The sequence below is a fragment of the Silurus meridionalis genome, chromosome 6, assembly GCF_014805685.1.
Source record: "Silurus meridionalis isolate SWU-2019-XX chromosome 6, ASM1480568v1, whole genome shotgun sequence".
Lineage (NCBI taxonomy): Eukaryota > Metazoa > Chordata > Actinopteri > Siluriformes > Siluridae > Silurus > Silurus meridionalis.
In genome coordinates this window covers 7,024,562-7,051,692 of record NC_060889.1, presented here as the reverse complement: position 1 = coordinate 7,051,692, position 27,131 = coordinate 7,024,562, and the positions used below count along the sequence as shown (strand labels likewise).

Below are 27,131 nucleotides of genomic sequence, written 5' to 3'. Positions count from 1 at the left end.
CGTACAAATGATGCAAGGATTCTGGTTCCTCTTACCATCTTCCTGATGCTTAATGTGATATCAGATTCACTTTTTATCTCAGTGCACTTTGTTTTTGTTCCAGGTTAAATGTATCACCTGTGCAGTTATTTTTTTGTTTTGTGCATTCCGTCTAGATTTTCTATTGTGTTTTTTGAACAAGTACTATTTACTAAAATCTAATCAGAATAATAGCATAACTAATTTAAACCACACTGACCCTGAACAGATAATTACTTGCTATTAAGCCTGTAATTGTATTCCACAGCACAGGACATTTGTATAATGTACATGGCCTTTCTGTGTCCTGTGCTTCATATCTGACCACTCAGTCGCACTCGCATGAAAGTAAAAACCTGGCCTTTTCAGCAAGCTTAAAAAAAAAAAAAAGTGTATTTGCTTCCATTTAGAACATATTATCTGTACCTGCTGAGAATTGTATTAGGTTTCATCCTTGTCTCATTCACAGCATGATTGCATTCCCACTTTGTGTGAGTGTGTGTGTGTGTGTGTGTGTGTGTGTGTGTGTGTGTGTGTGGTTACATTTGGCAGTGCAGATGCGAGATAAGAAGCTTTCAACATCATTCACCAGTCAACAGTGGCATGATGCAATTTTTTCATTGTATTTCTTAAAAATATAATCTTTCACTGACTAATGATTAAAGATGGCACATCTTTTCTTTCTTGCTTGTCGGGTGGAGGCCACTAACCTGGTGGTCAAGAGAAAAGGCATTATCTCAGAAATGTATTAGACTCGACAGGCATTACAGTATGTAGCTCTGGTTAGCAATAGGTAATGAGTTTACTAGCCTGTGTAAAGACTCTTCAGTTTCACTTTAATGACCAGCAGTGTAAGGGTTGAAATAGTATTGACTATCACATTGGTACTTCAAAACTAATAGGATGTTGTTCATTTTGTTCACAATTTTAAAGAACATGCATTACTGAGTCATAATACAATTTTTAACAACAAGGCATTTCCCAGTAGGGTGCTGATACATAAGTCCATCATTTCATTTTATTATGTTTAGAGAGAAAAAGGGGGAAAATGGCAATTCCAGATTTACACACCATGTTGCCATGGCCATGTGAGGATTTCTTCATGTCAGACCAGTTTGAACTGAGATAAATCATTCAGATGAGATGAGCATGTAGGATTCCAAAAGGAAATAATTGTTCAATCCAAATCAGGGATGTTGGTATTGATTATTTTAGTAATCGAGTATTCTAATGATTATTCCAATGATTAATAGAGTAATTGGATAAGAAGTGCTGTTTCTTTATTAAAGGGAAATAGTAAATATACAAGAAAAAATAAGAAAGGTTTCTTTAAAGGACCAAGTAACGTGTTTCATTTTTGGAATAATTTTCATTTTTATTGCTGAAATTTCATTAAAGCATTTCTGGGGAAAACTAAACCCATTTAGTGCATTTAATTGCTATGTTACATCAAGGTTCCCTGGTGGTCTAGTGGTTAGGATGCGGTGCTCTCACCGCGTCCCGGGGTTTGATCCCTGGTCAGGGAACCAACCCCAGCTATTAGGGTTGCACAAGCCTTAGTGCCGTTTCCAAGCCCGGATAAATGGGGAGGGTTGCGTTAGGAAGGGCATCCAGCGTAAAAATGTGCCAAATCAAACATGCGGATCATGAATACGGATGATCCGCTGTGGCGACCAATAACGGGAGAAGCCAAAAGAAAGTTTTTAATTGCCACGTTACATTAAATGCAAATACAAATATATAAATACAATAAATCGTAAATAAAAATATAAAAATTTATTTTAGATTACTCTTAAAAGAAAGAATAAAAGAAATTGAAATTGAAATGTTTGCATACTTTGGAAACTTTTTGTGGTTTTCTTTGGCCTGAATCCCATGGAAGCCCATTTCCACCACTGAAAAAAGTTTTGCCTAATTCTAACTTTTTTTCCTTGCAATTCCGGGTTTATTTCTTGTAATTCAGATTGTATTTCTTGTAAACAGCCAACATTTCTGGTACATCCTGAAGTTTGAAGGTGTATGAACCTCCTCTGCCTTATTTGTCTTGTTCTGTCTCTTCTGTGGCTGATTGTTAGACAGAGTTCTCTCCAGGGATTGGAGGCTTAGTTTCATACCATGCGATTCTATTGATTGTAGCCCATTTCATTTTCAATGTGTAAAGCTTTCTGACGCTGCCTGATTGGTAAAAAAATCAAAAAAAATCAAAAAATAAAGTCAGAATTGCGAAGAGAAAAAAGTTGGAATTAGGCAAACTTGTGGTGGAAACAGACTTCCTATTGAATCTTCTTGCCCTTTGCTGTTTTCTCCCCATTCTTCCTTTTTTTAATTTTATTTTGCAGCGTCTTCTGTAGGCCTGGTCCATAGCGCTCCAAAGTTTAGCGGGTGATGCTTCAGTAAAAAAGGTCCGTAGGGAAACACAATGTTCTGTGTGTAGTTAAATTAACTAAGCAAACCAAATAATTTGCCTCAATGATATTTTTGTATTCATATTACTTAAATTACTTGAGGAATCATTTTAGCCCTAATCTAAATTAAACTGACAAACTGAATAACATGTATTATTTGTATTCAGGTCAGTTGGATTAAAAATATCCTACATGTCCACATGTCTAACACAATCCCTGAAACTCCCAGAAAATAAAATTTACTTTTGATTAGTGGTGCATTTTTTAACACCAGTTTTAACCTTCCTAAAAAGCTATAGCCAACACATGAGTAATAAGATCTGTGCAGCTTTAAAAAATGTACAGTGGAAAAGTCATTCTCTATATCATCAGATGATCTTGAGTCTAAATCCTAATGCTACATCAATCTAAGGCCAGGTCCCTAAAGGAGCAGAATTGTCATGATTTCTGGGCTCAGGAATTACATCCTCATCTGTCAATCAGAGCAAATTCTACCTGTCGTTAGTGTATGTAAATTCAGATATAGGGACAAAGGCAAGATAAAGTGTCTGAATTGATGTGTTTGAGGAAGCATGTGTTAAGGTTCTACTGTTCCTTTCTCTTTTAAGATTGCTATTTGCTCTACACTGTATGAGATAACCCCAATTAAAGCTTGGCCAAATTCCATACGGAATGTGAGATAACATTTTTTACATGTCAGATTAGATGATGAACATCCTCTAATAATAGACCCAGAATTAAAGGAAATTACTAGGCTGTGCTCATGTCATCAATCAGCGCAATCTGGGGCCGTGCATGTGGACACCAAAACAAAGACATATTTCAAAGTGCGCATAAGGTAATGAGGATTATTTTTCAGTTCATTAACAAATTTTGCACATCATATGGGGTTTTGCTAAATACTGCGTTGTTCTCCTATTAGTGGCATTTATATGAGCAGCACTCGCATTCTGAAATGTAAATTAAATTCAGTTGGTGTTTGATCATTGGTCATTTGTCAGTTGGTCATTGAGTTTTTATCAATAGACATTGTACCAAAGCAGGGTTAAATAAGTGAACTATGTGTATTTATCCTTTATTGGCAAGCCTGGTGCGACTGTGGCATAGAAAAACTCCCGTAGTTTTACAGTGCAAATTTACTCCAGATGAATAAATAACACTAATTGACTAAAAGCATTGACAAGAAATCCCCAACCTAAGCATAATATCGAAAGCTGTGAAAGAAGATCATGGTGGACAAACCCAAGACCATGAGTAAGGTCCAGAGTGACACTTAAATACAAGTTCTAATTAACCTTAAATGTGAAACAGATGCAGAGACCATGTAAGATGGTGAAGTGGCAGATGGAAAGTATAGACCCCAAGCATAATCCTGACACTTTGCTAGTCATTAAAATTCATTTTGTTTTAATAACATGTTTTTATGTCAGTAATTTATACTGAAATGTTTAAAATAAGCTTCATATAAATGATTCATACACTTCATTCTTGCAGTGTATTAATATGTTAATTCAAATGGTACCCACAAGTACTTTTATAACACATTTTTGTGCATTGCTTAAATTTTTTATAAAGCACTGGTGATGATTTTAATGATAGTATTGCTCATAGTTTTCAATAGCTGGCTGCTACAGTACAGTAGATGGACTCCAGTGTGTCTGTGTGAACCAGAGTGCAGGTCATGTACATGTTACGCTATTACAACAAACAAAATATCAGAAGCTGATTACAAATAGCCGCTAGTCTATTTTCTATAGTGTCGTCTTTTCTTTTTTTTTTGAAGCTAGAAATCATTCATGTAGAATTAAAAGTTAATTACTTCAACTACCGTAATTTTAGACTATTAAGAGCACCCAAATATAAGCCACAGGTGTCTACATTGAAACTAATGCTTTACACAGGCTTTAACGAAAGTCAGTGCCTGTTACACGGCTTGTATCTAAACAGTAGCCTACAAAGAAAGTAATTGTTCACTGTCTTCCTCCTTCCTTTCACAACAATTTCTCTCTGGAAATTTTCTTTTGGCATCGTCGTGCGTTTAAAAATCACCATTGGTGAAGTTTTTCTCCCGATGCCGTGCAGCTCAGAACACAGGTGAAGTGTGTTTTTTCATGCCCGGTTGTTTTCAGCATGATGAATGATTCGCATTTCCTGTTGACAGTCCGAGTGAGTGGCAGGTCAAACGTCGGAGGAACCTCATCCATATTTATGATGCGGCCCGATTCAGTGGGAGCGCATCTGATTTAATATAAAGAGTTTCATTGGTTCACCTGAACCTGTTCAGCAATTTCATTGGTCTAATGTTATGGGGCTCAGTTTTTTCGGCTTGAAGCTTGTGAAACCGGGAAAACCCCAGGAGAAATCTATAAATTAGCCACTTGATTGTTTAAGCTGCTGGGTTCAAAGAGTGGGAAAATAGTAGCGGCTTATAGTCCGGAAAATACGGTAAGTGCAAATTTATTAATTCTGTAAAATGTGAACGTGTGCTATGTCCTCTGCGGTAAAAAGCAGCAAAAATACTCTACTCTAATGACCAAAGTTTGTGGACACCTGACCATTAGATTGTGCAGGTATGTGCTTTTTGAAAATTCCATTCAACATTTAGTCCCCATTTGCTGTCATAATAACCTTCACCCTTCTGGACAGATGTTTCACTAGATTTTGCAGTGTACTTGTGGATATTTGTGCTCATTCAAAATAGGAACTGCATATAAGTAGGTATCTTTTTGTCCATTTTAAAACAGACATATTTTCCAACAGATATTGAAATTGTCTAACTTAATAGGCATCACAGTAAATTAAACATACATGCAGCTCCCTTCTATCAGTGAAATTGTTGCATTTAAGGCACATTGACAAATTAGTAAAATTGCATAAAAAGTGATTTCTGACACTGTTATAAATGTTTAATTTGATTACTTCTTTAGTTCGAGGACATTAAAATTATCAGGCTTTGAAATAGGGTTGAATGTAGCAAAACGATTTTTCATAGTAGTTTTAAATGGAAATACTTAGCCAGTACTTCCATTTTCTATTGTATTAAACATAGACACTGACAATGCATTTTCTTAAAGGTAAGATTACAGGAAGATTGTTCAAGATTTGCGATTTCATAACCATGCTGTCAATAAAGAATCCAATAATTTAGGATTAGAGGATTCTCAGAGTCGATATTTACAAACTGGTAAATGAGCTTCATTTGTCTTTCATGTAAAGATGAAGTGATAAATACAAGGTTTTGATATAAGCCTTGTGTGCTGTTGCTTTATGAAAAATGTTAGCATTGCTTATGAATATTGTGAAGGCTCAGTGTAGGCGTCCTTCAGATAGAGGGTCACCAATCTTTTTATTTCAGCACAGCACAGTTTGTTTTTCAGACTCATGCTTACGGACCATGCAGATATCATTAATATATAAAAAGAAAAAACACCCTATTTCACCTTGTAGAAATTAAACACTACCTCACTCTCCCTGTTAGCCAATGTAGGTTCCATCTGTCGATTTGTAGCTTGATGTTTTGTAATTACTTGTTGACAGAGAGTGTGTAAACCATGCCTCACGTCGTCTGATCGGAAAAGCTTGGTGGCTGGCTCCCTGTGAGTGCAGCTCCACACTAATCAATTAACACCCTGTCTGAGGACAGCAGCGTCATCTTTAATATTGGAGTCAGCATGAGCAGGCACTCTGTGACCCACCTCACTGATGTACGGCACTCTTGGGGAGAGCAAGCAGCGGCTTCATTTAGATTAAAGTCTGATAATCGCTAAATGATGATGTGATTAATTAGTTATTTTTCCTCTGTCACGATTGGTATAGCAGAGCGAGCTGTCTCGCTGCTGCCTGCATGAAAAATAAATTGGTCCCTGTTCACACCTAAACAAGACGGCCTGGGGTCGTCAAAGAGAATCTCTGTGATTTTCCATGTTAACAAAGACAGATGCCAGCTATACCGTAGTATAAATCTCATGAGATTGAGAAGCCATGAGTTTTTTTTTTTAGTTTTATTACTATTTTTTTATGAGTATTATTTTTTAACGCTATTAGTGGATTAAAATGGCAATGAATAGCATTTATTTAGCATTTACAGCAGTGAAATATTCTGAATTATGTAGAAAATATAATTCAGAATATTTTCATTTTCATTTGAGCATCAGTTTGTTGAGTTTTTTCAAATAAAAATTTCTAAATTCACATAAAAGTCTACTTAATAGTTATCTTTCAGTGAATTAGTGATGCTTGGCTTGCGAAAGTGGTTTTCCATTGTCGCTGTGTACATCTGTTTTTAATATATTTCTGAATATAATATCTATTATCTATTCATCTTTAATAATTCCATTATTGTTGTTGACTTTTTTTTACGAGCAATTGAGCGATAAATTACATGAAAATCTTTCATTTCCTTGATGAGCTTTATTCAAACAAATGATTTACATAAATGCTTTAATACTAATTACAGAACTTTTCTTGATTTTAGTAGAGTTTTTAGCATCCTTGTGATTAGATCTCCAGGAGCAGAATTTTGGTCAGGCTCCGGTCAGTTTGGTCCAAAATCTATCTAACCTCAGTAGACCATCATCAGCATGATAAGGTTAGAATTATACCTGACATGAGGTTGGATCTTAATGAGCACACATCTATGTCTCAAATTGTGCCTTAAGGCAAGATTTAAACCTGGGGCATGTGAAGACAGAAGGTCATCCCATCAGTCCATCCATCAGCAACACATTCCGCTAAGCTGTTCTTTCTCCTGAAAGGTCCTGTGAGTGCATGCACTGTGGGATAGAGGCTAGTATACAATGCTCTAATAGAGCACCACCATGTTTTCCTCAAAAGGTGGATTTAAAGGGATTTATCAATTTCTGTCACTGTCCTGCTGTTCACTCTGCTGTTCAAGATGCCAGGGTGTGCTAATTCTGGATCGTGGCCCCTAAAGTGACCCGAAATCTAATTCCTGTTCTTGTGCTTACAAAGACATATGGACACTTGTGCTGAGAAATTGGCTGCTATGCCGAGGTATGGAGAATAAAACCTGTCTACTGTTCTTGCTTTTTCAATGAATGTTGTTTGCTTGTCATTTAAAAAAGGAAGTGATGTGATTTCAATACAGAACAATTTGTTATGGTTGTCTCTATGAGCAACCAGACATAACATGATACTAAATATAAACATGTTTTTCATCAAAGTTGAATCTTTTCTGTAGTTTCCTTTTTTTATACATACTAGAATTTGTGAAAGACTTGAGAATGCTAAAGCGCTCTCGGAGTAATCTGGTTAGAATAAAATATCTGCGGTAAGAGATAAAACATTTCATGCTGGATCAGGGTTCATTATCATTTTCATTACAACTAGTTTAAGCTTTGGGTAGTTGGAGGAGATAGATGTCCACTTATAGTCCACATCAAGGAAAAGCGAAGCCAAATTCTTTTGCTACACACTGAGGACATTTGGGAATTAAATTAAAAGATGAATCTAGAATTAGAATTAATCTGAATTTCAGCTTTCTTTTTCTTTTTTTACTTTTGCAGGTAATCAAAAATGTTGTGAACATGTGAGAGCTATTGACCCATATCCTTCTTCTGATTTCAAACAAAAATGTCATTGTATGTCATGTGTAAAAGTATTTGCCTTGTGTGTTTGTGTTTACAACATATTAAAAATTATCTTTTTCAGATCCCTTTTTTTATAAAATCTTCAATAGTTTGTGACTTTTCTCCAATATTCTGAATTGATACCAAAATAATCAACACTAAATATAACATGAAGTAGCGGAAATCTAATCGAATGGGTGCGCGGCTATACACCCCAGTGATGATTTGATTTAAAGGTACCCACTGGTCATGGAATTTTTGGAATATCATGGAAGGTCAGGGAATTATGTATGTATGTATGTATGTATGTATGTATGTATGTATGTATGTATGTATTTATTTATTTATTTATTTATTTATTTATTTATTTATTTATTTATGTCCAAATAATGGAATGTCAGGGATTTTTGTTTGTTGCTTTGAATTTTAGTTTTCATTTATAGAAATTGAATTTTTCTAATCCATATTTTTTTTATCGCGTTGTTTTGCACGTTTTGCCTATTGTTATGTTTAGGCTATTTTTCAGTGACATTTTACTACCTTCCCGCTCATCAAATGGCAATCACTTAAGTCAATTGCAATCACTATGTACATTTTCTATGTTAATCATTATTTGTCCTAACCAGTCATGACAATAGATTCTATTTTTGAAATGGTTTCTATATTTCTGGGATTTTGCAGCTGATAATTCAACCCATACAGATAAAACAAGGACATAGATGCACAATGACGAGCATATATTGCTTAAAGTTTCAACATTCTTGTTGCCCTGAATTTCTTGTAAAAATCTGAGGTAAATGATTCATGTTTGCTCTCATAGTGGCTTCTAAAATCATGCTGCAAAATGATATTAAAATGGGTTGAACTTGAATATTAAACAAAGCTCAAACAAGTGTATTTTATGACAAAGATTGTATCAGTCACTGAGAATGTATTTTGAATTAATGTTAATTTAATAATGTTGATTTTGTTTAGATTAATGTCGTTTATAGGTCATGGAAATTCAGCTATTTAGTCCGTGAAAGTCAGGGCAAAGTCAGAAATTTGGATTAAAGTGGGAAACCTTAGATTTTTTTGTTCAAAGAATATATTAGAATTAGAAAGAAGAAAAATGATTATAAATCTTTTTTTTGTTTGTTTTTTTTGTTTTACTTTTGAATCATAAACAATGCTAAATAATGTGCTTTTCTGTCACCTTGTGTGTAGACAAGTAAATCAAAAATTGCTACAAACAGATGTGATACTCAAGAAAATACTGATGAGAATGACCGATCTTAATATATATAAATAATCAATTTTTTCAAAACTATTATTGAATAAGCAAAGTGCTTTTCCTGAGCATTTTGTAAACATTTTATTGAAGCAGAATGAGTTTTACTCAGAAACAAAGCTTCTCTGTAGAGAAACAGAGCACCACAATCATATAAAATGGCTGATTTATGCAGATTTTGGTGGTGTGTGAAAGCAACTAAAGAGCTCGTCATAATGCCATTGCAACCCAAGTTCTCTGACTATTATGCTTCACGTGTGCAGATTTTACAGATTTTGCATGAAAGTGTGTGATTGTGTGTGTTTTGCTGATTCGTCTAATGATAAAAGACTAACACATTGTAAATAGGAATGGCCTGCTAACCAGAAAAAATCATGCAGGTTCCAGTTCCTCTCTTCTTCTCATGCTGAATCATTTCGTTTTCCATACATTTTCCTTGATCATAAATCTTTGTGAAAAGGCATTATAAAAAAGACCCGTTTATATAAAAAAATTATTATTATAAAAAATACTTTTTATATTATCTACTCCCATATACTCTCCCTTGCTTTGATTCCATTGACCTTTCTAAATCTCTGGTCACAAAAGGAAGCAGCAAACAGAAGGCTGTGATCCAATCACTATAAACGCTTTTTGACCCAGCTCAGCAAAGGTGTATTACATTTCACATTTCTGGAAAAGGCTGTTATAGAATATTTGTAGTGGGAAAATGGGATGCACATAGCTTCTTTGGTTAGAAACCCCTTACACATTTATGGACGCTGGTTATTGAATTCTGATTAGAAAAAGGATGCCTGTAAAGGGCTGCAGAAGATTTTCCCCATGGATTAAGCCATATTTTTTTCATAAATCCCATCCTGATTGAATCCATAGTCAGTGTGCCGCTTCTGAGTCATGGACAGCTCTTAAGGTCCTCATCGTCCTGAGTGAACTGCCTTTATAGAGGTCTCGCTTGGCACGTTAGTAAATAGTGATAAAATAGCCAATATACAGTATAATGGATGGATGGATATAATTAGGGTTCAATTTAATAAGGAGTCCGAAGGGGGGAGTTTTGAAACATTTTTATTTATGAAAATAAATCCTGACCCTCACTGTGATTATATAGACAATGGAGGCCTTAAGGTATTTTTGCAGCTGTTTTTTTATAGAATAATTATGAAGTTTAATTATTAAAAACACCTTTGGATCTTGCACCTAAACACTGCATTTGTTTAAATATTTTATATAATTTTTATTTCATTTGGCTATCTGTAGTTTTCACACTGAAATAGACTGAAGGTGTGAAATAGTCGTAGATGAAATAAGGCTACTGCAACCAGAGTGTATTTCTGATTTTATGGTTGCTGCATTTTATTTAGGTTTTATTAAACATATTTTAAGGAATATGTTCCTTTTCAATTTAATACGGTCAGCTGCTAAAGGAGCATTAACCACTTTTTTGTGGGATGGTGGGGGTTAATAACTCAGGGAGATATAGATTAGAGAGGGGGATAACCACAGAGCCAGTGAAATGCAGTATCTGGAGAAACCCTGATGCTGTGCACATGCGGCCTTCATCACTAAAGACTTGTTTACTGAGAGCAACCCAAAAACTACTTACATTTAAGTTCTTACATTTATATAAAACTATATTCCATTATGATTAGGGACATGATTCTTTTTCGGATGATGCAATATACACCTCCAAAAGTAGCTATGTGTTACAATAGGCAATGAGACAACTAATGAATTTATGATCTGATACAATAACGCACTGATGATTTAATTCAGTGTTAAAACAATCTGATTCAGCATTGATACCATTTGGTTTGGCACTGATATGATTTGATTCACTGCTGATATCATTCAGTTTAAGACCTGTACAGGTTTATTTGCCAGTAAGATAAATGAAGAAGTGATACAAGGTTTTCAGGACTAACTGGTATGATTTGCATTGTTATTCCACCATCACTGAAACCATGTGTTTGAAGTCTAAGACAATTACATGTTACAATTGAAATAAATGTAACACATATCAATATGACTTAGTTTTGACTCTGCAAGGAGCATTAAGATATTGCCTCACTGTTTTAATTTTGTATAAGAATTAGGTCTGCATCCATTGCCTGTTTATAATTCATTTCCCCAAGAATGTGCTTAGTGGTGGACATTCATGAATCAAAGTCTGTTGGACTTTTTTTTTTTTTTTCCATTTCAATGTGCAGCCTAAAATTTTTAGATTTTATAAAATTAGATTAGATTCAACTTTATTGTAATTGTGCAGAGTACAAGTACAGCGTAAATAAAATACTGTTAGTTTCTAACCAGAAGTGCAAATAGCAATGTATATAAATAAATCGAATATAAATGTACATTACAAATATACACATGTACAGACAATAAACCTATTATGGGTTTGCAAAGGTGCAATATATAGTACACATAATACTTCATTATTACAGCATTTTAAAAATATTTATTTAAATTTTTTTTTACAGATTTCTTTTTTTTTTTTTTTTTTACAACTTACAAACAAGCTTTACAGGTATTCATCTGTTTAGGAAAAAAAAGTCTGAAGGGCCTTTGCTCAAATCAGTGTGTTCTGGAGACTGGAGAGAACGAATATGAAATTTATACCTTAATGCCTCAAAGGAATACAGAAACATTTCTCCTATTCTCTAAGCAAAAGTATGTAGTCAGAGTCAACCTATCAAAATCCGCTCTGAAGCCAGAGATGACAGAAACGTCATGTGAATCTGGCTGTGTGGTGTTGAGAGAAATTGCTTTGGGAGATGCCTAGAACGGTGTGAAACAAAGAGAGCAGGTGTGGAGTTGCAAAAGTGGGGTAATCTCGGCTTGGTATACTTTCACCTGTATGTGCATGTAATTGCAGCACGATTCAAAGAAGTTGGAGAGCGAGGGTTTCGTGATATCCTGTGGGACTTTGTGTGTGCTGCTGTTTATGCTCTTGTATTTCAACGCTAGTTATGTAAGAGCTGTGTGGGTGGGCTGGAAATAATGTACAAAATGCTGACACAAATACAAATTGTGAAAGGATCTGTTTCATGTCTTATAATAACTGATTACAAGTTGTGACATTTCTGCACCTGGCTTTAATTATTACAGCACATGTTCAGGTTTTATTTAATTAGTTCGATTATTTTTGTCTTTTTTGCTTTGTTTGTATTAGTGTCCTCCTGGTCTGAGCCCAATGAAGGATGGTACTGGTTGCTATGACCACCACATTGGCATCGACTGCTCTGATGGATTTAATGGTGGCTGTGAGCAGCTGTGTCTTCAGCAACTAGCTCCCCTTGAGGAAGACCCAACCCTTTACAATATCCAGATGTTCTGCGGGTGTGTATACACTCACTCACACATACACACAGATGCACGTACACTCCTACATACAAAGCTAAGCATCTGTATACTTTATTATAGACATGTATTTTGTTGCTGTATTGTTTGTTTTCCGGTTAAGGAAAAGACAAACTACTATAGGTAAACTATTTATGGCAGTACCGTTAGGACTCTTCCCCTGTTGTTTCTTCTTTCATATGGCTGATATAGAAGCATTTGAAGATTCACTGTACATAACCATTGCAGGTTTAATCTACCCTTTTATATAATAAAAGTTTTATTATTAAAAAAATGCTGCCAGACTTTGCACCGTATCTACAGCTTTGCATTTCTGTGAGCTTATGACATCCACCAGAGATTTTTTACACAATAGAATACCGAGCATGGCTGAGCCGTTACTCAAACCTTTATCTCATAATAAAAAAAAGCTAAGCTTCGGTTCCTGGGTATGAATTCCTTACTAGGAGGTGAAGTGTGCCTGGAATGGATTATTAATCATACAGCTGATTATTTAATTAATACCTTTTGGTTTCATCTCAAATCTGCATTCAATACTTTGAATTGTTCTGACGGTGAGGTATTTGGAAAGAGGCATGCATAGCATGTGCTTTTGAAAACCATAAGGGTGCCTGCAGATGATCAATGTTTTGCACTTCCCTCACTACAAAGGTAGGCGCACTGTATAAATGATAAGAGCTTGCCCGCTGTGCATGTCTCTAAATCCCGCATATATCGAAATCTCAAAGGAAATAAAACTTCTGGCTTTGGTTTTCCTTCAGAAAAGACCGTAGAGATGCAGAAGGCAAGAAAATGGGTGATTGAGACAAACTGTCAAGCTGTTGTTGGAATATTTGCCAGTTCGTTAGCTGCTCCTCCACTGTAACTAGTGAGTCTGTCTTTGGTACATCACATTAAGGGCTTCTGCTAGTGGTTAGGCTGAAAAGCTTATCGCGAATGTGGTCAAAGTTGTATTTGAGCGTACATTGCGTGCAGCGTTTATGAATCAATTTCAAGCTGTGTGTGATGTCCAGAGCAGCTTTACCTGCAGGCAAAGCAATACTGTTGCCTCCATAGAGAAACAATAGCTGTGCCAGAGCTAAGCAGTTGTGCTTCTGATCATCTGTAGGTGGCTTTTGTTCTGTAATAACTCTGCAATTAACTCACTGTTTCAAAGGTAATAATGAAGCAACTATCAATGCAGTGTTAAAAAAACAGAGCAGGAGTTTGATATGCTAATAATTTTTACAAATGTACAGCAGAACAGAAGTTACAAGATAAGCTGATTCGCTTCGATGCAACGAAAAAAAAAGTTAGCAATGTGATGCATCAAAGTGTGCAAAGGATACAAGTTGGCATTTGTATGATGCACTGTTTTTAACTTATTTACATCGGTTAAAAAAAAACAAAAAAACGTTATTTATATATAATTATTAGAAAAATACCAATAAGTCATGACCAATATTTTATATGTGGATTAGTTTCTCCCAGCTAAACTGTTTCTCAAGCATGTTTTTTTAGCACCATTGGTGCCACATAAATATGATGTCTCGCACTACAGAGACCGGGGCGTGTCCTGAGAGTCACCTAGAATATAGATTAACATGGCAGAGGTAGAGCTGCAACTTCCTGGAGACAGAACAGGAAAAAGAACGTCTGATTTTATTCCATATTTTTTCTTTATTTTGCACTTAAAGGCCTGTTTGTGAAAGGGCCATGCGTTAGAAGTCAGAAGGCACATAAGTAAATTTATAATAATTTGTCTGAAAGAAAAAAATAAATGTGAAATATCTGTACCATACTGAATTGCATAGCCTAATTTTTTGCAATTGCTTCGTATTGCATTGAATTGTATGCTGTTAAATTAAATCAAAATTGGATTGTACTGCATCGTAAGGGGGTAAATTGTACCCCTTCGGTAGCTGTGGAAACAGCACAATAAGTAAAATCACGCAGGTAAAGGTCAAGAGTTTTATACCAGAAGAGGGGGAACTGTGATTTCTGTAGGTTGGCATGGTTTTTGGTGCCAGATGGGCTGGTTTGATTTCAGAAACTGCTGATCTCCTGGGAATTTCCCACTCAGCAGTCTTTAGGGATTACACAGTAGGGTGCAAAAGACCATGCTGTATTATGAGAGTTTCAGGCTCAAAGATCTTGTTGATGAATCAGAAGAGACTGCCATGGCCTGACTAGAAGTGTATACAAACTCAAATAAGCATTCTTTACAACCATGGTGTGCAAAAAAGCATCTTAAAATGCACAACATGACAAGTCTTAAAGTGAAGGGGTGACGTCAGCAGAAGGTGACATAAGGTTCTACTTTTTTCTTGATTAGATGTTTTGTGCATGCAAAATGCTTTTCAAGTTACATTGGGTGATTATTTGAGTTATTAAATATTTTTTTTGATAGCTTGAATAATCTGGCCATTTTCCTTTTGCTTCTTGTATCAAGGCATTTCCAACTTTACCTTGACCTGTATCTGCATGGTTTTCTGCACTATTCTGCTTTCATCATGAAAGAGGAGGTATACAGGTTTTCTTTTTAGAGTGGGTGTTTAGTTTGTGTTGCTTACATATTAAACATTTTCAATCATTAAACACTTTCCTTAATACAATTGGTAGGATCAATGAGTATATTACAACCTTTTTATCAAAATGTCTTAAAGGTCAGCTGGGTGAAATTCTGTCTCTGCTGCATTTGACCTAATCTGCATTTAAAGCTGCATGTTGGTGGCATCTTACAACACACAGGAACATTTTTAAGGCTGTATTCAGAGTTGAGTAAAATGTAGCTAATGGGGAGCAAATGGCAAAATTGCACATTTAAAAACATTATATGGGGTCCAATTGGTTTCTGGCACCCAGCATGCACTAAGAATGGCTCAGACGCGGCAGAGCTTTAAAACCTCACATGTGTGTGGCGCAGCCCAACCTTGAACCGAAACTCTTTTGAGTAGAGTCCATTATGTAGTTTTTGGACTGGGCTTCTTACCAGCCGTTGGTTGAGATCCTGCACATTTATATGCTGCAAATATGGCTTCTCCATTCCAGTGTGACAGCCACTGGCAAAATATTGGCTTCACTATATGAGGACTGGCCCAAGACACAAACAGCTGATCATGATTCCTGAAATTTGCTGTTCTCTCAAATTACATATTAAGGACCCAGACAGGCACCAAATGTTTTGGCAAATCAATCAGCATTCTTTGTGTCAGCATTTTAAATTAATTTTCTAGGTGTTAGTTTAACATGTAAAGAAACAAACTCGGTAAAGGAATTTGTTCTTTTCTTTGGAATTATAAATTGATGGCAGTTTTAAGGCCTTGCTGGTTTTTCGACTTTAGCACTACTCTGATTACATATTATTTTTAAAAAAGTGTACATTTCAGGCTTCAATGCATGAGCCTATGCTCCATTAGCCACAGAAAGTCTGTATCCCCATAAAACAATAGTTATAAGCAATGCACAAATGAACTGTGCATGCATATCAGTACCCAAAAGACAAGTAGTGACTGCTTGGTGAGACTGTAGAACATAACTCTGAACTTGAGTTGATATTACATAGGGAGTCCCTACACATTTCAGAACAAGGGGCTACATTTCTTTCCTTTGCAGGTGGACAGACAGAATATAATTGTGTGTGCTGCCCCCCCAATGTTTACCAAATGGTCGTGAGCCATCCACTGTTTTCCGGCTCTCTGGCTGCTGTGAGCAGGCTTTTGACTTCAACCCCATTGGCCTTGTTTTTTACTGCCACCTCTTCTGTAAAACCCTGCCAAGCTGGCTTAGAGGGTGGTCATGGTGCTTGCTTGCATGGTAAAGAATGATTAAATGTCTCATCGTCTTGCTTCCTTGTGAGTTTTGGTTTCCTTTAATTACTCAATGGGTGGCCCAAACAGACCTTTATTAGAATCACATTTTTACACTGTGTCCATAACTTCTGCTTTCTGAGCTTCACCCAAGCATGACATGTTTATCCATAACACTCTTTTGTCACAGCCTAGCCCATTACACTGCCACAGTCCTGAGCTGCATCAGAGGAGGAGGTCAGAATTAAGTCATTCACCACACAAATTTTCTCCCATAGCACTGAGTTTTTGCATTACTATGTCAAGCTGTTGTTTGATCTCCTCCAAAATCTCGGCTTGGTATTATGACAGTCTTCACATTCAGTGAGCCTAGAGGAACGGAATTGCAGTTTGGCTCGAGATGAAAAGCCACTGAAGACTCGATTGCTAGGGATTCATCCATATTCCCTGAATCTCTAACTTGGAATATTCTTTTGTATGTAGCTTACTCTTCAAGAGGTTAGACCAATATCATCATTTTTATGCAGGCAGGCATGGAGTGCAGGAATTGCCTATGTGATGGGTTGAGCAGGTAGCAGCCTTTCCCTGTTATTAGAGGTCTCTCTCTGTTACCTTGGCATCTTGGGCTGTCGGCTAAACAAAGCCCAAATATGAAGTTGCTTTGTGCAGTTAATGCTCAGCTTGGGAGGACAAGTCATTCATTTCGAGGGTCTAGATTGTGAGCCTGACAAAGACGTTTTCTTTCTCTCCTTTATGTCTAAATCAAGTGTGTCAGAGTTAGCATCACCACAATCCTTGTCATTTATCTTTTCCTCCTCCTGTGTGAGCAGCCCCCTTAACAGTGGTAAAATGTCATGTCCACCTCGTAGTAGCTTTAGTATAATGGTCAGTAACAAGAGGTCGACCAGCGACGCTGCAGGAAAAAACTTTTTGGAACTGTATTGTTAGTGAACCTTTAAAAAGTTGTAGTTTAGCCTACAGGTAGGCACGGGTACAAAAGCCTGGTAACCAGGGCACTGATTAGAGAGGCTTTTGTTGTTCAATAATTAACCTCTTAGCCTTTAGCGGCGCACCGGCACGACCGATATAAAAAGGGAGAAAAGTAACCATGACTAACTATACATCATTCTAAACATCTAAGACTCAAGCAGCATTTTAGATCACTATTTTTTTCAAAGGAAAACGTATAATGAATGTATTTGCTGAAGTAGTACACACCAACAACATGCTTAAAAAATGCACTACTTTCATTATTATTGTAATAATGAGTCACAAACGCATCCACTGCTGCAAATCCCGGTTTATTAGGAAAGATAAGGGTCCACTGAACAACAAGCTGTAAAGCATTTTTGCTCCAACCAAGCAAAAGTGTTGTAATTTAGATGGTTATTTTTTTGTTTATGTCACAGTATTTCAATTGGTGTATTGTTTGTATATGTTTCAGAATAACTTTAAATTAAAAACAGCATCTTGGTGGTAAAAAAAACAAAACAAATAAATATATGGTAAAATATAGTGTAACAAAAAAAATGAGACCACCCACTAAAAAAATTTAAAAACACAGTAAAAGAGGTGGAATCTCAGGCTTCAGTAGTCACTCTATAGGCAGGTGTTGTGACATTCTGCTCTGCAAATGATTGATTGAAAATTTAGCCAATTAGTGCAGGATTTTAACAATATATATAGGAGGCGAGTTCTAAGTTTTATTACTCTTTAGAAACTCTTAGTGGTCAGACAGTGTAGCACATGGAGTGATGAACAAGGAAGTAGATGCAGCTCTGCACAAACAGCGGTTTCCAGCTGTGCTAACTGGACTTTGTTTACAAAAAAAAGAAAACTAAGGAAAAAAGGAACAGACAAATAAATTGTTTCATCGGAGATTTGCACAAATCAGGTATAAGGTAAATATTCTTGGTAACAACAGAGACTTGGAGATCTGCATGGGGATGGAAAATATTTTTAAATCTATTTTACATCTGTAGGTTACAATATATCTCCCTTTATAGATTTATATGATGTTATATGTTTTATTGGCTGTTTGAATTTGTGAGAGAAATAATTGAAAAGTAAGTGTTTCCATGTGTGTGTGTGTGTGTGTGTGTGTGTGTGTGTGTGTGTGTGTGTAAATTGTTGAGATTAGAATGGCTGTACATCAATATGAATCGCCATGACTGTAGAACAATAGCTTGTCTGGCTACCTGGCAAATCAATATCAGTTGCCAAACATGTATAACAATAGCCTTTAATGGTCAGCCATTAATTTATATGCAGACTGTATAAACAGAGTATGAGTAGCCACCTGAGTTTAGCAGGCTCTCAAACAGGGGAAGGGAGAAAAGGATCAGACATAGTCTCAGATAAATGTTTGAAGGCATCTCATTTGTCATGACAATCTTCAGGGATTTGAAATTTAAACTATTGAGGCATGTATATATATATATATATATATATATATATATATATATATATATATATATATATTAAATAAAAATTATGTTCAATGCAGGAAATGTATATTCATGATATGTCAACATCTATAACGTAATATCTTTTTGAGCAATATCAACTTTGAATGATTGCATAGCTCAAAGTGTCCTCTTTCCAAAGATATCTAAATTGTCTATGTAGCACATTTTTGTCAGGAACATTTAAAATTAGGTAGGGCATTTTCAGCTGTGAGTCCCAAAAGCTGTGGCAAAGGCTAACGTTAAAGCGATTTTTTATTGAATAATAATGAATGTAAGCAAATTTCTGTATCACATCTTATTAATTAAGAATTAGATATTATGGCTTGAAAGGAGGAAAAAAAGAAAATCGAATCAAATATCAGCCATTGTCTGCCCTACCATTGGCCCAGACAAAAACCCATATTGGTCGACCTCTATCAGGTTTTTGCAGTAAATCCTGACAGATATCGGCCTTATTTGTTAGCCGCTGCCACCCTCAGCCTTCATTACCACAATTTTCCTGGCATGAATGCACAATGACTCTTTCAGGTCTACACGCAACTTTGTGCCCATATACACGATAAACATAGAATTAGGGTCCTTGTCCACAATAGTGGCTTCATATGATGCTGGGCAAGGTGGGATGTGACCTGCCTTTTGGCTTATTCTCTTTGGTGGGAGTGTTCACTGTTGTTATACTTTCTGAAAAGTGAAGCAAGACTCAAGCACAAAGGTCTATTTAGTGGCATCTCGCCTTGACACATACGCCTTAACGCTCCTTTGACCTACAAAATTAATTGAGATTGGCCAAATAAAATAGCTTACCTTCTGTCAGGATACGGACCATGATTCGGAAGTGGAAGTAGCTCTATCATGTTAATTGAGAGTATATGAGCCGTAACGCGGGTTGAGTCCGGAAAGCCGGTTGGAACCGACAGGTAGATAATCCACACGGAAACGTGAGGTATCCTCGGAACGTGAGTAATTCCTAGAACCAGCGGGAATGCTGGCAGCCTCGAGCAAGGTCGGTGTACGTAGTCATCTAGTAGGGCTGACACTAGTGAGCTTGTGAATGAGAGGTTATATAGATGAATCAGTAACGAGAGACACCTGTCTCTCGTTAATGCCGGAAGTGGCAGAGCAAGGCAGCATGACAGCTGCTGAGGGGGTCGTGGCAGGTGGATTCCTGACATTACCCCCCACCCCTCCAGGGGTGGCACCTGACGCCCCAAAACCACCTTGCGGGAAACTTGGAGGCGGCAGTCCGGTGGCCAGGCGGTGGTTCGACGTCCCCTTAGCGGCCAGGCGGCGGTTCAATGTCCCTCTCGTGGCCAGACGGCGGTTCGGTGTCCCTCTCCTGGCCAGGCGGCAGTTCAACATCCCTCTCGCGGCCAGGTGGCGGTACGACGACCTCTTCGCGGCCAGGCAGCGGTACGACGACCTCTTCGCGGGAGGCGGTGGTACGACGACCTCTTCACGGCCAGGCGGCGATACGATGACCTCTTCGCGGCCAGGCAGCGGTACGACGACTGAGATGGCGTGGCGCGCTCTGAGACGGAGCGGCATGCCCGCGGGATCCCCGGAACAGAGCGGCACACTTGTAGAAACCCCGGAAAGGAGCTGCACGCTTGTGGGAACCCCAGGACGGATACGCATGCTTGTGGGAACCCCGGGACGGATCCGCTCGCTCGTGGGAACCCCGGAATGAACCAGCGCACTCGAAGGAACCCCGGAACGTAGCCGCGCGCTGGCGGGAACCATGGAACGGAGCCGCGCGCTTTGAGGAACCAACGGTGCAGACATGGAGATCTGCTCATCATCGTCATCCCGAACATCCCCAGGAGTTGCCTGATGAATTCGTCGTAAGAAACAAAATTGCCTCCTTTCATGCTCCAGAGCTTGCTGGCTTTAGAGAGCGCATTTCCAGACAGGAGGGAGATGCAGAACGCGATCTTGGCTCGTTCTGTGGGGAATTGTAATGAATACATCTCCCCATACTCTCCGACGCTCCATAGGAATCCCCCCACTCGAGCCGGGAATTCCACCGGGCTCTCGGGTGGGGGCTTGGCGCAGCCACGCTCACATGCGAGTTTGAACCACGAGGAGCGGCAGCGAGCTTCTGGGTAAAATCTGAAGTATTAGGAATGTCTCTGTTTATATATATATATATATATATATATATATATATATATATATATATATATATATATATATATATATATATAAAATTACATGAATGCAGTAAAAGTGTAAAAACTGTCTAAAGTGCGGTATAAAAAATAAAGTATTGGCTTGTCCAAACACTTGGTGTTCTCAACTGTAGAAAGCAATGTGTAGTCTAGCATTGCTGCAGATGTAGCCTAATTATCACATTAATCATGGAAAATTTGTCAATTTGTCTGGCTTCCACACTTATTTGGCAGCTTGGGAAAGAACACTTGATTAATCAATTCCTATTTTTTTACACTTTTCAGCCTACTTCTAGTTCATTGGTTCAGTTGGTGTATCAAATACTATTTTCCAAGCTGCCGAATAATAATACATTTGCAATGAGTATTCTATTTGCTTTTTTTTAGCACTCTTTTGTGAAATATTATGCTACTAAATGCATGTAAAAATTGTGAAATCCATGCTCTTAAAAGTTAAACAGTAAATAATATACCAGTTTTGCTTAAGAACACTATATATTTATTATCCAACGCTTTGACAATATTAAAATGTCAGCGCATAATATACTGTACATACTATATATATATATATATATATATATATATATATATATATATATATATATATATATATATATATATATATATATATATAAATACATACAAATATTATGCTACTAAATGAATGTGAAAATGTGAAATCCATGCTCTTAAAAGTTAAACAGTAAATATTTAAACATTAAAAAAGTTAAACAGTAAATAATATAACAGTTTTGTTCAGGAACACTATATATTTTTACCATCCAAGGCTTTGACAGTATCAAAATGTCACGGCATGATATACTGTACATACTTAAGACTACTTTTTTATTGCAAGTTGATTTTGCTTTTAACACAAGCTATAGACATTTTCTACACTCCATGAGCACTGTACAGCACTTAAACAGAGAGGTTTTTTCACAATCTAGCTATAATCATAATGGAGCGAACACATTGCAAATACGAATAAACTGCAGGGACCTTCATGCTACCGTGCTTCCATGTTTACTAAAGCTGTGTGTTCTGAGCTCACCTCTGGGCCAAGCCATGACCTTCTTTTTTTTTTTTTGGACAAGGCCATGAACCACCTGATTAATGTAGATTTTTGTTTTGTTTTGTCATATAAACATGGTGCATTCTCACAGGTTACATTTTTATATTATGTTTGTCAGTCATGGACTCCCTGTTCCTTTTAACCTGGCAATGCGCTCTGAAGAGAGTCAGATCCATTTTGTTAGAAACTTTAAACCTTTAAATTCTTAATTTAACAGTAGTGGATGAAGTACACGAACCATGTAGTGGAGTTAAAGTAGAGATGCACATGGTAAAATATTACTCCAATAAAAGTAAAAGTGCTTCCTTTGAACTTTTACTTAAGTAATAGTACAAAAGTATTTGCCTTCAAATGTACTTAGAGTAAGTATCCAAAGTACTATGATTTATTATGGCTATAATGTTCCTGTTATCATTTTTTGTCATAAGACTGTTGATTAATCAACTCAGTTTATTGTGGAAAAGACTCAAATTTTACTCTGACCGTAAAAAATCTATGTATAGAATGATAATAATAAGTCACACTGATTGATATATATGAAAACTAGCATGAGCCCAAAACCTTTTTTCAACTACTTTAAAAATGACACATATAAGGCAATGGTTGTCAGGGAGTCAGGAGTTTTTTCCATCATTTATTACTCTCAAAATGTTTTGCCTCCTGTTGATCTGACACTGAACTGTATGTTCATGCTAAGCAGATGCCAGTAAAAACAAGCCAAACCTCAAGCTCTACCCTGATTGGTGGCTTAACCAGTTATGATTTTATCCCCTCATAAATAGGAGGAACAACTTATTTTGCAAAATTTTGTTGATATTTGACTTTGAAATGTAGTGAAGTTAAAGTCTCCCCAAATGGAAATACTTCAGTTTAGTACAAATTTGTGAAAAATCTACTTAAGTACAGTAATGAATTACATTTACATCCTTACCTTCCACCCCTACAATTTAAAATCTTCAGATAAATATTTTTGTTAATGCTAGAAACAATTAATTTATTAGCTTCTTAATGCTTGGTGTACATTTTTTTCTTTGTCAATGATTTTGCTGTTGTGTTTCTCTACTTTCTGACATTGACTTGCAATACAGAGTCTAAAATAAAATATGAATTCCAATGCCACCTCTGTAGCTGCATCGAGGATTATAAGCGTGGGGCGGATGGTCGCACATGTCTTCCCCTGTCTGAATCCTGCACTGAGGGAGTGGACTGTGGCGAGACTGCAGGCATCCCAGCTAATCAAACCACATTTGGAGACGTCTTCTATGGCTATGACAACCGCACCAAGGAGATCACCACAGGCCAGATCCTTAAGGCTACCTTCAGGTAGGAAGTGATGCAATGACATATTTGTTTTTGTCACAGAATCTTTCTCTGTCTCTTCACTCACTTGTTATGTCTGGACATTGTTTCTGTAAACGTTTTTAGCTGTACCTGTGATTTGGAATGGCTAATTGTCTACATTTGTATTGTATTGAAAAGGTGTCATATTCAGTTAAAATGACCTGACAACACTGTTCATATTAGCATTTGATTACATTTAATGAAATTGGTTTTATTAAAATTTACTCTATCAGCCTGAATAATAGTTGTATATGGAGTAATAGTTGACAATTTTCCAGCATGTACCTATGCATAATTACAAGGCTTGAGACATGTCCAAACAGATATATGACTGCATATTTAAATGTTTGGGTTTTTTTTGGTGCTGCAGAGCTTCCACTTCTTACATCGAGAAACATTCGACACCAGAATAATTGGCTCCCAGCAGCCGCCCCACTGTTTCACGGTTAGGAGCCTTTTCTGAGAACTCACATAATGATACACCTATTAGGACTGGTAAAAAAAAAAAAAAATACGCCATTAGTGTTACAGTACACATCTTGTTTTAAACTTTGTTTCATGTTTTTTTATTGCTTTATTTAGTATTTTATTTAGAAATGCAGTCAACTAGATTCAGATGTTGTTCAGATTCTGCATGCCACTCTCTAATGATGAGTTGTCTGGCAAGAAACCTGCTTTTAAATCCTATAAGTCGTAGTACTATATGCCAATCTAGTACCTTCTAATCCTAAATATATGTAGGATCTTAGTTTAAATGGCATCCTGTATGTTGTTTCGTTTGTTTATGTACAATATTGTACATCCTTTGAATTATATTTCGATGCTAAAAAGTCATTTTTGTTATTGTACTTGGAAATCCTGTTTGTTGAGGGGATGGGTCAAAGAGGCATGTGGGCTAAGGAGGGAAAAAAAAGTTTGAGAGTAAAAGTTAATGTTATCAAAAAAGCAAATCTCAATGCTCTGATCTCATTTTAAAGCACCCAAAGAGACGGTGGTTGTCGACAGGCTATGAAAAGCACAACTGGCCTCTGTGCACTCCATCTTGCACTCAACGCCACTCAGATGCACCTTTTGGGATGCCCAGCCGAACGCAAACTCTAATTAAGTGAAGTGCTGAGAAACGAATTGAAGGTGACCATGGGAAGGTTTGCTGTAATTTGATTTAATTGGGCCAGATGAATTCTGCAGTTTGCAGTGAATAAAAGCAAGCTGCAGTGCTACTGATGCTGCAGGTCGCTTCATTAATCTTTGATGAAATGCCCGACTACTGTGACAATTTATTTAAAACTTAAGGAAATAGTCAAAGCATGCATGCTTAGAAGGGATGGGGACAGGAAATAAAGCTAATATGTTATTCTGCTGTGAGGAAGATAAATCATCAAAAAGATGAATGGAAAAAAAAAATCCCACTAAGGGATACAGACTGTATTCTTTTGTAACCATCTTTGTAGAGCTAAGAAACCTACAGTATCACATTATCTTTTATCTCTCAGTGCAAACTGTAATGGGTAAAGCTTCTCCAGGATTAAAATAATTAATTATTATTATTAGACTTAGATCTTTTGAGTAGTATTTGAGTGGATGGTATATGATACAAGTTGACGTTGTATTCATCAAAGAAAAAAGCAAGCACTGAAAAGGTAGGAGTTTCGGCAGATAATGAAAATTCCCATCAAGTACCATCTTTCTTTTGCTTTCAGATTGGTACAGACAGACTGTATGGTAATTTAATCAGGAGACACAAGGGCAATTCTGCTTCACCTTTGTCCAAAATGGTGGAAGGGAAGTGAAGGAAAATTAGACACATAAAGAAAGTGAGGAACTGATTTCCCCTTCTTTCTCATTTCTTAAAAGCCACACCAACAGTGTTTGGGCTGTGACCTAGCACTTCCATTGTACTGTTTTAACAGCAAGAACTTTTAATGGTGCATACTCAGGGGTATGATGTGTAACACATTGACTGTGAATTCATTCAGAATGGGAACTCAGTCAAAATTAGGATTGTGTCAGTGCAGGAAAGAAACAGCTGAAGGATGTTAATCAGACATGCACTTTGAGCAGATTATGTGATCTGTAGTACAGCATGAATATCCATGGGGTGTGCAAACTTATCATGAAAGCAGTGTAACAATTGGTGTGAAATTATTGCCAACAATATTATTTCTATCTGCTTTTGTTTGAAAGCCAATGGCACAGGATGACTGCATTGGATATGTTAGGCAAGCTGGGTGGGAAACAATGATTTTGGGGAAAGAAAAGCATGAATTATATTTTTTAGCTCATAAAAAAGCTGCGTATTACAGCTGCATCATCAAAAGAGAAGATTTGGTAGAAGATTACTTCTGATGTGAGAAAATTATTTTAAGTTGAAAAGAGAACAATAAGTTATGCAGACTCGTTTTGTTCAGTGATTTTTTTTATTTATTTATTGAAGGAATATAAGTGAATTCAAGAGAGATGAAAACTGCAATATAATACTATGATTCAGGAGATGAGAGTTTCCTAGCCTGGGTGCCTCGAACAAGGCAATTACATATACCTTATATATCAATATTTATTTACAGATGCTTGGTGGACAAGTTGATTCAATAATTGATGATTTAAGACTTAAGAGGGTTTTTTTGGGGGGGGGGGCATTTTACTTACCTTTTTACTTACTTACAGAAATATTCTGCCCTCTATTGACATTTCCAAAAGAAAACTGTTTCATTTGATGTACAGTATAATGTCTACATGAACCACTGTGTAATTTGTACATTTGTTGATCTAAAGCTTCTCCATGCTGTGGCATAAATGATTCTTTTTTTTAATCTTTCAAAATGCTGTACTTCACACAGAGATCACAGTCTGACTGTCAGTAAGAACTATATTTAATAGGAAGGCACTGTAGACATAATGCGTCGCGCTTATTGTGCCGCACACATTCTGCTCGCATTTCTATGCAATTGCTCCACTCCCGGAGAGCACTCTTCGAGGGGGGTGCTCTCACTCCTCATAGTAAAACATAATAAATAATAATAAAATACATAAATACATAAATAAATAAATAAATAATAATGAAGATAATAAGCAGTAAGCTTTTTCGGGGTTGTGACCTGCGCCATAGCCAAGCTACATAACTTGGCCGACTCATGAGCAGAAAGTCCCTCCATCCAGTAAGCTGGACGAGCGCTCTCTGACACCGGGTCGCAGCCTCCATGTCAGAATCTCCCATTATTCGAGCTTCTAGCCGAGGCACCTTCCATCACGGCTGCGTTCTTGTTGGCCATCTGCTCTATTAAGAAAGTAGGGGACTTGCAGGCCCTTTTTGTGGCCCCCTCCCACCTATGTCCACAGGATGAAAGACTGAATAGCTGCTCGTCTGCTACGGCCCTCCCAAGATAGGCCTCCCTGGTAATAGGGAGATTCTGAGCAGGTGGATTGTTGATGCCATCAAATAATCTTATGAGTCCTCTGGTCTCCCTGCTCCCTTCAGGGTCAGAGCTCACTTCACCCGGAGTGTGGCTGCCTCAAAATCTTGGTCCTCTGGAGTTCCCCTTCAAGACATATGTAACACTGCAGGTTGTCCACACCGCTGACCTTTGTGAGGTTCTATAACCTAGACCGCAGTGCCACTCTTGGCCTCTCAGTCCTCCTCTAGTTGTGTTTGACAG

General features: G+C 37.1%; 1 protein-coding gene across 7 annotated transcripts in view; it reads left to right on the top strand.

The window, feature by feature from the left end:
• The window catches only part of astn1 (astrotactin 1), a 258,717-nt gene that overhangs the window by 124,048 nt on the left and 107,538 nt on the right, over positions 1 to 27,131 (top strand). For all 7 annotated transcript variants that reach the window (XM_046851383.1, XM_046851382.1, XM_046851386.1 and 4 more), the window contains 2 exons: positions 12,454 to 12,620; positions 23,266 to 23,460. In XM_046851383.1, coding sequence (XP_046707339.1) covers positions 12,454 to 12,620; positions 23,266 to 23,460 — 362 coding nt within the window. The remainder of the gene's footprint in view (positions 1 to 12,453; positions 12,621 to 23,265; positions 23,461 to 27,131) is intronic.